The following is a 13438-nucleotide window of genomic DNA, read 5'->3' as shown; positions in this document are numbered from 1 at the left end:
GTCCAACCCCATCACCCCAAATTGTAAGCCTATCATCCCGTACCCTACCCTTCTATCATCCCAAGGCCAACTCTCCTATCATCCCGAGCCCAACCCTCCTATCATCCCGAGCCCAACCCTCCCATCATCCCGAGCCCAACCCTCCCATCATCCCGAGTCCAACCCTCCCAAATCCCGAGCCCAACCCTCCCATCACCTCAAGACCAAACCTCCCATCATCCCGAGCCCAAGACTCCTATCATCCCGAGCCCAACCCTCCCATCACCTCGAGACCAACCCTCCCATCATCCCGAGCCCAAGCCTCCTATCATCCCGAGTCCAACCCTCTCAACATCCCGAGCCCAACCTGCCCATCATCCCGAGACCAATTCTCCCATCAGCCCGAGTCCAACCCTCTCAACATCCCGAGCCCAACCCTCCAATCACCTCAAGCCAACCCTCCCATCATCCCGAGCCCAACCCTCCCATCATCCCGAGTCCAACCCTCCCATCATCCCGAGTCCAACCCTCCCATCATCCCGAGTCCAACCCTCCTATCAACCCGAGTCCAACCCTCCCATCATCCCGAGTCCAACCCTCCCATCATCCCGAGTCCAACCCTCCCATCATCCCGAGTCCAACCCTCCCATCATCCCGAGTCCAACCCTCCCATCTTCCCGAGTCCAAACCTCCCATCATCCCGAGCCCAACCCTCCTATCATCCCGAGCCCAACCCTCCCATCATCCCGAGACCTACACTCCCATCATCCTGAGCCCAACCCTCCCATCATCCCGAGACCAATCCACCCATTGTGAATGCGTCTCTAATTCTCTCAGTCCGGAAGAAACAATCTCGAACACGTCCGTACTTCAGAATATTCTTTATTACGATCGGGGCTGCTCTCTAGGTATTCCGGGGAACCACCTCGGAGAGTGCCAAAGTATTGCTCAAAACATCCTTTTTTATATGTATTATTAGGGGGCTGTCCCTTACATTCACTTGAGCTTGCCCCCATTACAAAGCATAAATTTGTTATTGCCATAATTCCAATACATGATTTTACAGACTTTGAGGTTATCTATTGGCACATGAGTATGTAGCAGTCTTAGCTTAAACAGCAGGTGTTAGCCATAGTTGCAAGCGGCTCCCACATTTCATATTCTGTCATCCGGCCATGCTCCTTGTTTCTCAAGGCTATTTTGCTTATAGTCATGAGTCCCTTATCTCAACAAGTTCATTCTCCTTCTTCAATGGCTTCAATAACAAGCTCCTCCACTTGTGATTTTCCACTTATGTATCCCATTCATTCTGGCTCTTTCTAGCTCTTAACCCTTGCTTCACATCCTCACCATCATCCTGAGTCCAACCTTCCATCAGCCCGAGTCCAACCCCCTCAACATCCCGAGACCAACCCTCCTATCATCCCGTGCCCAACCCTCCTATCATCCCGTGCCCAACCCTCCTATCATCCCGTGCCCAACCCTCCTATCATCACGAACCGAACCCTCCTATCATCCCAAAACTAACCCTCCTATCATCCCGAGCCTAACCTTGTCAACCAAACCCAAATGCAAACTTATAAACCCAACTTAACCATATCAACCCAGCCCCAACCTTACCAACCCAAACTGGACCATAGCAGCCCGACCCTATCAACACAAACCCTAGAAACCAAAACCCAAACCTATCAAACCAAACGCCTGCCAGATCAACCAAGACCTAATAAAAACACTCTAAACCCAAACATAAGAACTAGGAGCAGGAGTAGGCCATCTGGCCCCTCGAGCCTGCTCCGCTAACATACCCCCTCGAGCCTTGCTCCGCAAACATACCAACCCAAGCCAACATCATCCACCCAAATCTATCAGCCAAACCCCAAACATATCACTTCATCGTCAACGCTACAAGCACAATCTCAACCCATTCAAACTATATCACTCCAACAACACCCCTACAAACACTATGACAACCCTATTATTTCAAGCCAGCCCTATCGATCAAACCAGATCACTCCAACCCCAACCCTACAAATGCAATCACAACCCCATCAGCTACCCAAAAGCAACCCCAGCATCTCCAACCCAATCCAATCAACCTACATTTTGGCTGCAAATGAGATTCCAGGATGGTCTGTTGCATCCCTGGTGCCAGGGTAAAAGACATCTCTGAGTGGTTATAGGACATTCTGGAGGGGGAGGGTAAACAGCCAGTGATCATGATACACATTAGTACAAATGACATAGGTAGAAAAAGGGATGAGGTCCTGAAAGCAGAATACAGGAATTTCGGAAGAAAGTTGAGAAGTCGAATCTCAAAGGTATTGATCTCAGGATTACTACTAGCGCCATTTCTAGTTAGAATAATCAGAGGAATACATGGCTGAAGAGATGGTGTGAGGGAGATGTTTCAGATTCCTGGGGCAATGGGGCTGGTTCTGAGGGAGGTGGGACCTATACAAACTGGACAGGTTACACTTGGGCAGGACTGGAATTGAGCGATTGGGGAGGCTTTAAACCAATATGGTGGTGGTGGTGGTTGGGGGGGGGGGGGGGGGGGGGGGGTATTCAGAGCAGGAGAAATCAAGGACAAGAGAAAAAGACAGCAACGAGAATAAGAAAATTGATAGGCAGAGAAACCAAGGGCCAGTATCATATAATGACACTGAAGAATAGTAGGGACCAGTCAAGGAATGTTAAAAAGCCTAGCCTGTATGTTGGAGCATTTGAAATAAAATGGATGAATTAGTTGCATGGATACATATAAAGGGGTATGATATAGTTGGGAATACTGAAACATGGCTCCAAGGTGACCAAGGATGGGAACTATACATTGAGGGCTATTCAGTTTTCAGTATTCTGTTTTTTAATCACAACAGAAAGGAAAAGGTGGTGAAGTTGCATTGTTGATTAAAGAAAATATTGATGCATGTGTTAAAGGAACATCTGTGATTATGGGTGACTTTAATCTACGTATAAATTGAGTGAGTCAAATTTGTCACCTTACAATAGAGGAGGAATTCCTGGAGTGTGTACGGGTTGGTTTTTTGGACGAGGGGGTGGGATTCTGTGATCCTGAGGGGAAGTGTTGACGCCATCGGAAACGCCGTCGCATTTCTTGACGGCGTCAACACGGCCTCAGGATCAACAATTCTGGCCCCTACAGGGGGCCAGCATGGCGCTTGAGCAGTTCACGCTGCTCCAGCTGCTGATCCCGGCGTGAACTCAGTGCTGTGGGATCCGTACATACGCAGTGGCACCGGCACCAACACGCACATGCGCAGTGGCACTGGCGCCAACGCGCGCAAGTGCAGTGGCTTCCTTCAACACGCCGGCCCCGATGCAACAAGGCGCAGGACTACAGGGGCCGGCACGGAAGAAAGAAGGCCACCAGCCAGAGAGGCCAGCCCGCTGCTCAGTGGGTCCCGATCATGGGTCAGGCCACATCGGAGGGCCCCCCCCACCACGGGCCGCCCCCTGACCATTCCACGCGGGTTCCCGCCGGCAGCGAGCTGGTGTGGCAGTGCCGGCGGGACTTGGCTATTTTACGACCACCACTTGGCCAATCCCGAGCCGCGAATCGGCGGGCTGGCCATATAGAGCGGCCCCCGACTGCTGCCGGGCCAACCCGCAGGCGCCAATGGCGATGATTCTCCACTCTCAGCCCCGGCCTGAGAGAATCCCGCCTAGGATGTTAAGGAACTAACAAGGGAACAGGTCATCTGGGATTGGGTGTTGTACAATGAGAAAGGATTAGTTTGCTGCCCAGTTGTGACAGAACTTTTGAGGATGAGTGATCATAATATGATAAAATTCTTTATCATGGTGGATAGTGATGTCGCTGGTTCTAAGACAAGGGTCCTGAATATCAATAAAGGTAACTATGATGGTATGAGACATGAGCTGGCTATGACAGACTGAGAAACATTACTGAAAGGAAGGACAGCGACAGACAATGGCAGGCATTCCAGTAACGAATGGATGAACTCCAAAATATGTTTATCCCTATTTGCCGCAGGAGGAGAAAGGGACCATAGCTTACAAGGAAAATTAGGGATAGTATTAGATTCAAAGAAGAAGCATATAAGTTAGCAAGAAAAAGCAATAGACCTGAGGAATGGGAACAGTTTAAAAGTCGGCAGAGGTGGATTAAGAAGGAAAAAATACAATGTGAAAGTAAGCTAACCGGGAACATAAAAACTGAATGTAAAAGTTTCTTCAGGCATGTAAAGAGAAAAAGATTGATAAAAACAAATGTAGACCCCTTTCAGTCAGAAACAGGGGAACAAAGAAATGGCTGAGGAACTAAATTCGTACTTTGCTTCTGTCTTCACAAAGCAAGACATGGATAATGTACCGGAGGTTCTGAGAAACACAAGTTTTCGTGAGGAGCTGAAGGAAATTAGTATGTGTAAGAGAAATGGCTTTTGAGAAATTAATGGGATTGAACAAAGAGCAATACAGCACAGGAATAGGCCTACCATGATACCTGCTGAAACTAAAACCGTCTGCACTTACTGAGTCCAGATCCTTCCATTCCCACCCTATTCATATATTTGTCTAGATGCTCCTTAAATGCCGCTTTTGTATCTGCTCCCATCACCTCCCTAGGCAGTGCATTCCATATATTTACCACCCTCTGTGTAAAAAAAATTTGCCGCGCACATCTGTTCCAAACTTTTCCCCACGCACTTTAAACAGATGTTCCCTAGTATTTGATTCTCCTACAGAAAGTGCATCTGACAATCCACTCTGTCCATGCCACTCATAATCTTGTCGACCTCTATCAGGTCGCCTCTCAATCACCTTCGTTCCAGTGAGAACAGACCGTGTTTATCTAACCTCTCATCTTAGCTCATGCCCTCCATACCAGGCAACATCCTAGTAACCCGTTTCTGTACTCTCTTCAAAGCACTCACATCCTTCTGGGAGTGTGGTGACCAGAATTGTACACAATATTCCAGTTCTACCATTCATTGTGTAATTCCTACATGCATTGGACCTTCTAAAGAGCATTACCTCACACTTGCCTGGATTAAACTCCATCTGCCATTTCTCCGTCCAAGATCCAACCAGTTTATATCTTGCTGTAACCTCTGACAATCCTCTTCACTATCCACAACTCCACCATTTTTTGTGTCATCTGCAAACTTATAATGAGACCAGCTACATTTTCTTCCAAATCATTTATATACACTATGAACAACAAAAGTCTCAGAACTGATCCCTGTGCAACGCCGCTAGTCACAGCCTTCCATTCAGAAAAGCACACTTCCACTGCTACCCTCTGTCTTTGGTGCCCAAACCAGTTCTATATCCAACTTGCCAACTCTCCTCTGATCCCATGTGACTTCATCATTTGTACCAGTCTACCATGAGGTACCTTGCCAAAGGCTTTACTGAAGTCCAACATCTACTACCTTTCCCTCATCTATCATCTTTGTCACTTCCTCGAAAAACTCAACCAAATTAGTGAGGCACGACCTTCCCTTCACAAAACCATGCTGTCCATCACTAATGTTTGTTTCCAAATGTGAGTAAATCTTGTCCCTGAGAATCATTTCAAATAATTTCTCTACCACTGACGTAAGGCTCACCGTCTTATAATTTCCTGGATTATCCCTGCTGCCCTTTCTTCCTTTTAAAAAAAAAAATTTTAGAGTACCCAATTCATTTTTTCCAATTAAGGGGCAATTTAGTGTGGCCAATCCAGCTACCCTACACATATTTGGGTTGTGGGGGCGAAACCCACCAAACACGGGGAGAATGTGCAAACTACATCGAGGGCCGATGTAATGTTCTATATCTATGTTCCACACAGTGACCCAGAGCCGGGATCGAACCTGGGACCTCGGCGCCGTGAGGCAGCAATGCTAATCACTGCGCCACCGTGCTACCCATCCCTGCTGCCCTTCCTAAACAATGGAACAACATTGGCTACTCTCCAGTTCCCTGGAACTTCACCTGTAGCCAATCAGGACACAAAGATTATTGTCAAGGCCCCAGCAATTTCCTCCCTTGCCTCCCTCAGTATTCTGGGGTAGATCTCAGAATACTGAGGCAGATAAATCTCCACGGCCTGATAATCTTATCCCAGACTACTTAAGGAAGTAGCCCTAGAGATAGTAGATCCATTGGCAATCATTTTCCAAAATTCATTGGAACATGGAATGGTTCTTACGGATTGTAGGGTAGCTAATAGAACCCCACTATCCAAAAAGGGAGGCAGAGAGAAAACAGGGAACTATAGACCAGTAAGTCTAACATCGGTAGTAGGGAAATTGCTGGAGTACATTATGAAGGATTTCATAGCTCAGCATTTGGAAAGCAGTGGTGTAATCAGACAAAGTCAGTATGGATTTATGAAGGGGAAATCATGCTTGACAACTCTATCGGAATTCTTTGAAGATGTAACTAGTGGAGTTGACCAGGAGACCTGGTGGATGTGGTTTACTTCGACTTTCAGAAGGCTCACACAGCAGATTACGATGTACAGTTAAAGCCCATGGCATTGTAGGTCGTGTCATGAGATGGATAGAAAGCTGGTTAGTAGACAGGAAGCAAAAAGTTGGAAGAAATGGGTCTTTTTCCGATTGGCAGTCAGTGATTGGTGGGGTACTGGATGGATCTGTGCTAGGACCCATCTGTTCACGTTATATATTAATGATTTGGAGAAGTGAACTAAGTGTAGTATTTCCAAATTTTCAGATGATACAAAGTTGGGTGGAAGGTTGAGCTGTGAGGAGGCTGCAGAGTTTCTTCAGCGGGATGTGGACTGGCTGAGTGAGTGGGTGTATGCATGGCAGGAGCAGTATAATGTGGATAACTTTACATTTATCCAGATTATACTGCTCCTGCCATGCATACGTCCACTCACAAAATGTGAAGCTATTTGAATAGGTGTAAATTGAGAGAGGTGGATATTCAGCGAGACCTTGATGTCCTTGTGCATCAGTCGCTGGAAATAAGCGCACAGGTCTTGCAGACAGTAAAGAAGGCAAATGGTATGTGGCCTTCATAGCGAGAGGATTTCAGTATAGGAATAGAGATGTTTTACTTCAAATATAGGGCATTGGTAAGGCAATACCTGGAGTATTGTGTGCAGTTTTGGTGTCTTTATCTGAGGAAGGATGTTCTTGCTATGGAGGGAGTGCAGCAAAGATTTACCAGGCAGGAAAGTCATATGAGGATAGACTAAATTGCTTAGGATTATATTCATTTGAATTCAGAAGAGTGAGGGGAGATCTGATAAAACCTCTCAGGGCGTAATCTCCAGAAAAATGTCTAAGTGTAGTAGCGAGCGCGAATTCCCGCGAGCTTCCCAAACGCAATTTAATGTAAGTTGGTCCACTTAACGAGGCCTCATAGGCTTCTTGCCGCAAATAAAGGCTTTGTGGTGAATGTGATTCACACTATATATAGTTGCCAATATCACTCCATGTACATATATATATGTTCGTTATCTACCCATTGTAAGTGCAGTTGCACTATCTGACCACCAGGGGGAGTTGCTCTGGGAGTACGCGAGAGTTGTACTGGGCTCCTCCCTTGGCTCCGCCCAGGACTCCTCCCCCTGGGACCGATGTATAAAGATCAGTGCCTTAGAGCCAGCCTGCCATTTCACCTGAAGTTCAACAACGAATAGGCTGGCTCTATTGTAAGTGTATTAAAGCCTCTGTTCAGATCCAACTACACGTGTTCGCTGAATTGATGGTTCCATCAAGCATGCCAGCTGATTCGCTGGGCCATGTATGCCAGCCCCCCACTAACGAGGTCGAGCAGCACTTAAGCTGCCACTTGCTCAGCAAACCCAGCCAGCTCGCAACAATGGTGCCGAGGAGACCAGCCCCAAAATTTGGGGACACTGACCTCGGAAGGCACCTAGACACAGTGAAGGCCAGAAAGGATGTCCTCTTTTTCACCCCCCCCTCCCAGAGTCCAGGAGATTCAGCCACAAGATGGCCAGTGCTGCCTGGGACAAGATGGCGGTGGCAGTGAACTCGGGGAGTGTGACCAGGTGGACTGGCCTCCAGTGCAGGGTAGCACTGGGTAGCACGGGTAAGTAGACACCAATGTCCCGCACACTGCCCAAGGGAGCATCCACCCCACAACTCACCATGCGACCCCCAAACCTCCCCTTCAACCCCCCAATCCTCCCTTCACACCCCCCTCCCATCCTTAACCACGCGTATGGCTAACGATGCCTCCTCTGTGTCTCCACGGGAAAGGCTCTCCCATAACCATCGGGAGAGGGCCCAGATGGCGGAGGGGTGCTGGACTTAAGAATTCTCACCTCCTTCGAGGAGCGTGTCCTGGAGGTGACTGGTGTGGCTGAGGACAGGGTGGTCACCCACGCAGAGGCTGGCAGATGCCGCAAAGGTGAGGAACCACCGGGCTCCACCTGGAGGACCTGTCAAATGTGAGTTGTTGTTGCCTTACTGACTGACCCATCCTTCCATTGACCACATGCCCAGTCTCCCACAGGTCCTCCAGCTGACGACGCCGACCTATCCCAGGCAGCACCCTCTCCTGACTCCGAGGAGAGCCCCAAGGATTGCAACCATTATAGTCATGGCACAGCTGTCATCCCTACCCTCCACCACCACAGAAACATGCACCTCGGTGGGGCTTGTTAGTGGACAGTCTTTCGGGGCACAATTTGGTGAGCACCACACTGCTGATAATGCAATCAGGTGGACAGGAACCCCCAGTTGAGACAGCAGTCAGAGGTCTGCTGGATCCCAGGACCCAGATGTGTCCCAGCCTGATGCTGAGCCTGTGGTACAGAGGTACTCAAAGCTGATTGAGACGACAGGGGACAGCCAGGACATTCAAGAGGGAGATGTTAACATCACTTCAGCAGATCTATAGCTGATTGGAGAAATCCCAGAGGCCAGGGGGAGGGGGCGCTGGGTGCCAACCCGGACCCGCCCCATGGAGTGGCGATGATGCCCACCAGCTCCTCCGAGTTCCACCCCCCTGAGGCTGTGTCTTGAAGTCAGAACATGGGACAGGGTGGCACAGCTATGCATGTGCTGCCAACAAGTGCGCTGGGGCCCTCTGGGCTCAGAGCCCCCAGAGGATGCCATCGAAGGCCATGGGATGAGGCACGCAGCTGGCTGCCTCCACCTCAGATGTGCATCCTGGGGCGACACCCAGGCGTCGAGGTAGAACTAGGAGGGCCAAGCATATTGAGGATCACTGAGGGTGCTGAGGAAAGGGGGAGAGGGTGGGGGGGGGGGGGTAGGTCGGGGGTGGTAAGGGGGTTGAGGGTTGGTGGGGTGAGGGGGCAGCACCATCAAGAGAGTGGGGAGTTGTAAACACATTAAACGCCTTTGCGCACAACCATTATGATGCCTCTACCACTTTCTTTCGCAATGCAGACTGACCTCCGAATCCTTTGCAGACCTCTCAGACATCCCTGCTCCTCCCCTACCCGTGGCACCCACCCACCCTCTGGCCGTGGTTATGTGCTCTATCCCCTGGGTGTTTGGATGCTTTGTCCGTGGTGTTGCCTCCCGCAGTGTCAGGTACAGTGTGCATGCATCAAGATATGATTGGGATGCTAGAAAATTACTCCCTGATGCTATATGGCCTGGCCACCAATGGGAATCCATTTGGGATGTGTGAAGTGCTCACTAAGCCATGATTGCCAAGTCACTATCAGCAATAGCCTTCAGCTGCACAGCCAGAGACCTTGGCAGTCAGTGGGGCAATGGGTGGTCATCGGGGCAGACTGGGCCAGAGGTTGGCATGGTGGTGCTGCGAGCAGTTTCTCCCCCGGATCCCTACCCTCCTATGGCGGCCCACCACTGAGGAGGTCCCTAACCCCCACTGAGCACTGGGTTGGCAATCCCACCGCACCCAGGCTCTTTGCTTGTGAGCAAAGATGGCCACTCACCTCCTCAGCTCCCCACTGAAGCTCTTCCGCCAGTTTCACATTTTTCAAAAGGAGTACTAATCAGCGCCAGCGTGACCACTTACTGGGGTGGCTGAAAAATGGCAAGAGGCCATTGGATATGGGTGGCTCTTGTTAATTGTATGGAAATAGGGCTTAAGTGGTGATAATTGTTTTTTTGCTACGCTACGGCGGGATCCTAATTTCGCCTATGGGAGCATGGCGCGTGCATCACAAAACTGTTTGGTGCCTGGTGAGGTTCTCAGTTTTGGCCTCGGCCGCTATTCACCGGCCTGGTTTCACTTGAGCGAGAGCGTAACGAGGCCGGAGAATCGCGCCCATAGAATTTTAACAGAATTTGACAGGGTATTTTCAGAATGAATATTCGAGATGGTGGAGGAGCCGAGAAATAGGGGTCAAAATTCCAATTGAGGGGTAATTTAGCGTGGCCAATCCACCTACCCTGCACATCTTTGGGTTCTGGGGGCAAAATCCACGCAAACATGGGGAGAATGTGCAAACTCCACACGGACAGTGATCCAGAGCCAGGATCGAAACTGGGACTTTGGCACCTTGAGGCAGCAATGCTAACCACTATGCCACCTTGCTGCCCTGTAGGGGTCAAAATAGGAGAATAAACCTTTTAAGACTAGAGAGTGGTGAATCTGTGGAATTCACTATCACAAAAAAGTAGCTGAGGCAAAATGGGCGGGATTCTCCATCCCACGGCACCAGTTTTCTCCGTCCTCTCAGCCCCTCGAGGTCAGAAAATCCCTGGTGTGAGTGAGCTACTGGCACACGGAGGATCAAGCCAGCGGAGGATCCAGCCAGCGGAGGATCCAGCCAGCGGAGGATTCAGCCCTGTGTAATTTCAAGATGGAATTAGATGTAGCTCTTGGGGATACTAGGGGGAGGTGGGATCAGGATACTGAACTCCGTTATCAGCCATGATCACAATGAATGGACGAGCAGGCTCGAAGAGCTGAATGGTCTCCTCCTGCTTCTATTTTCTATGTATGTATGCTTCTATGTAACTCAACCCTATCATCCCAAACCCAATTCCATCAATCCAATCCTCTATACCTATTCCAAACATATCACATCAAACTCAACCTTATCGTCTCCAACTCTACCCTATCAACCAACCCAACCCCAACCCTTTCAGCCTCACCCAACCCTATTGACCTCAACCCAACCCCAACCCTCTCAGTCTAAACCCAAACCCAACCTGAGCCCTATTAATCCTGCCCAAATCAACAAACCTCCAATCCTATCAGCTCAACCATAACCGATAAACCTATCAACGCAGGCCCACCTGGGAAACCTAATCCCAACTCTATCATCCCAATCCCACAGTTGTTTGAGCTCTTAGAATCTGTTTTATCTTCTTGGCTAATTCACTTCCATGTTTTAATTTTTCCCTTTTTGGAAACATTTTTGGTCACCCTCTGTTGGTTTTCAGGACTTGCCCAATCATACAAACATTCGAACAAGGAGCAGGGATAGGCCATTCAGCCCTTCAAGCCAACTCCGCCAGATCTGATCTAATAGTAACCTAAAACCTGCATCTCACCGACTCTTGCTTACCAAGAGAACCGAGAAATCCCATGCTATTGAACAGACTCTCTTCCTATTCAGGTAGATTTAGGGGCTCAGTGGAGAATGCCCTGCTGTGGCCTCACTTAGTCTGTTTTCTGCACTAAGAAGCTCTGCTCGTCAGAACTCCTCAGTGCAGAAGGAAATCGGGACGCCATTTAAAATTGGCATCCCGATCTCGTGACCTCCGAACCCCTCCAAAGCCCAACTCCCATATAAGGGGGTCCTCAGGCCCCCCCTGCATCTGTGCAGGGCAGCACCGGGCTTGATGCCATCATGGGAAAAATTCCAGCTTGCCACCTTAGCACTGCCATCCTGGCACCCTGGCAGCGCCACTTGGGCACCTTGACACTGCCAGGCTGTCATCAAGTGGCACTGTGATGGTGCCAGACTGGCAGTGCCAAGGTGCCTGAGTTGCACCAGCAGTGCCAGGCTGCCATCCTGCCCAGAGGGCAAGCACCTGGGGAGTCCCATCCCCTAGGAGACCCCCACAAGTGCCGTTCTGTCTGGTCCCCATTTGTGGAGACCAGCACTGAACAGCACTTGCCCAAGGTCTCCTAGGTAAACCCCAACACTTTGGTTACATCATGGGACTGCATATGAGAGTGAGACCAGCTGTCTCACTCTAATATGCATATTTGCCGAAAAGTGATCCGTCCACAATGTGCGGGATTCACATTGTGATGGTCTCATGAGATTGCATTAGATCTCGCAAGGCGTGGCGAGCCAATTAGACCCCGGAAGAGGGATCTCCTGGCATCTACTGGTAGCACCATGCTACCTTTCACACGTACGCAGCTGGTAGATAGCACCCTGGATTTATTAATTGAGTTTAAATTCCACCAGCTGCTGTGGTGGTATTTGAACCCATGTCCCCAGAGGATTAGCCTGGGCCTCTGGATTATTTGATCAGTAACATTACCAGTACTTCACTGTCTCCCCTCAAGTTCTCTCCAGAGTTCTGCCCTGAGCTTTATTAGACTGTCAGAAGTTAATTTTGTTCATCTATTCTTGGCTTCTGTGGTCCACCTAGATTGGATACTGGGTGAGTGGCTATGGAGGATCCATGGGTGTGGTGGGCATGGAGCTGTCACAGGGTTATGAGGACATTGAGGTTGATGGCGCATGGGAAATATAGGGAGTATAGGCTCATAGAGCAATCATCGGTGCACAGAGATGTTTTGCAGTATGAGGGGGCATAGAGGTCACATAGAGGGGTGAGTGAGGTCAGGGCTGGGGGTGCAGGGTGAGGATTTGACGATTTGACATTCATTGTTAAAACTGGGCTGGTGTCCCAGTAAATGGAGACTGTCGCCATGGTCATCCATCTGCCTCTGTTATTGCCTCAGGCATCCACTAGAGGCAGCAGACCTGACTTCCTCCACAGAATTAAAATATGGTGAGCAGCTGCCTTTTCAAAGGAGTTTGATCTGTTGGGTAAGAAGGTGCTTCCTGACTTTTCCACAAAAATCTGATCCAGAATCTCTTTGCACCTCTACTCTTGCTAGACTTTCACCATTTAAATAATATTTGGCTCAAAGTAAATTAACTCATGTGTTTAAATTGAAATGCATTTACCACTGCTTTATCCACTTTCTCAGTTTATCAATGTCAGCTTTCAATTTTACATCTCATTTAGCTATTTTTAAGAATCAGTCATTGTGATTACCAATAAAATAATAAATTGCAACTATAACCACGACAAACAACATACTGTAATGCAAAAACTATTTAAACAACAATGGACAGTTCATGCGGTGAAAATGATGCTATGTACAATCATTGAGATGTAATATCCAGTCTGATATGCTGATCTTGTTTGCTCTTTATGTTTTTTGTAGGATTGGCCTTTGCTCTGCTAGTGTCAGTTCCTGCTGGCTATGGGCTATATGCAGCCTTTTTCCCCGTCTTGACATACTTTTTTTTGGGAACGTCAAAACATTTATCAGTTGGTGAGAATTTCAAATT

At 48.9% G+C, this 13438-nt stretch overlaps 1 protein-coding gene across 2 annotated transcripts in view; it reads left to right on the top strand.

Annotated features, from left to right (window-relative positions):
* LOC119973214 (chloride anion exchanger-like) overlaps window positions 1-13438 on the top strand; it is a 146472-nt gene that overhangs the window by 10129 nt on the left and 122905 nt on the right. For both annotated transcript variants that reach the window (XM_038810873.1, XM_038810874.1), the window contains one exon: window positions 13312-13422. In XM_038810873.1, coding sequence (XP_038666801.1) covers window positions 13312-13422 — 111 coding nt within the window. The remainder of the gene's footprint in view (window positions 1-13311; window positions 13423-13438) is intronic.

This window comes from Scyliorhinus canicula, chromosome 11 (genome assembly GCF_902713615.1).
Source record: "Scyliorhinus canicula chromosome 11, sScyCan1.1, whole genome shotgun sequence".
NCBI lineage: Eukaryota > Metazoa > Chordata > Chondrichthyes > Carcharhiniformes > Scyliorhinidae > Scyliorhinus > Scyliorhinus canicula.
This window is presented reverse-complemented; position numbering and strand designations above follow the sequence as displayed.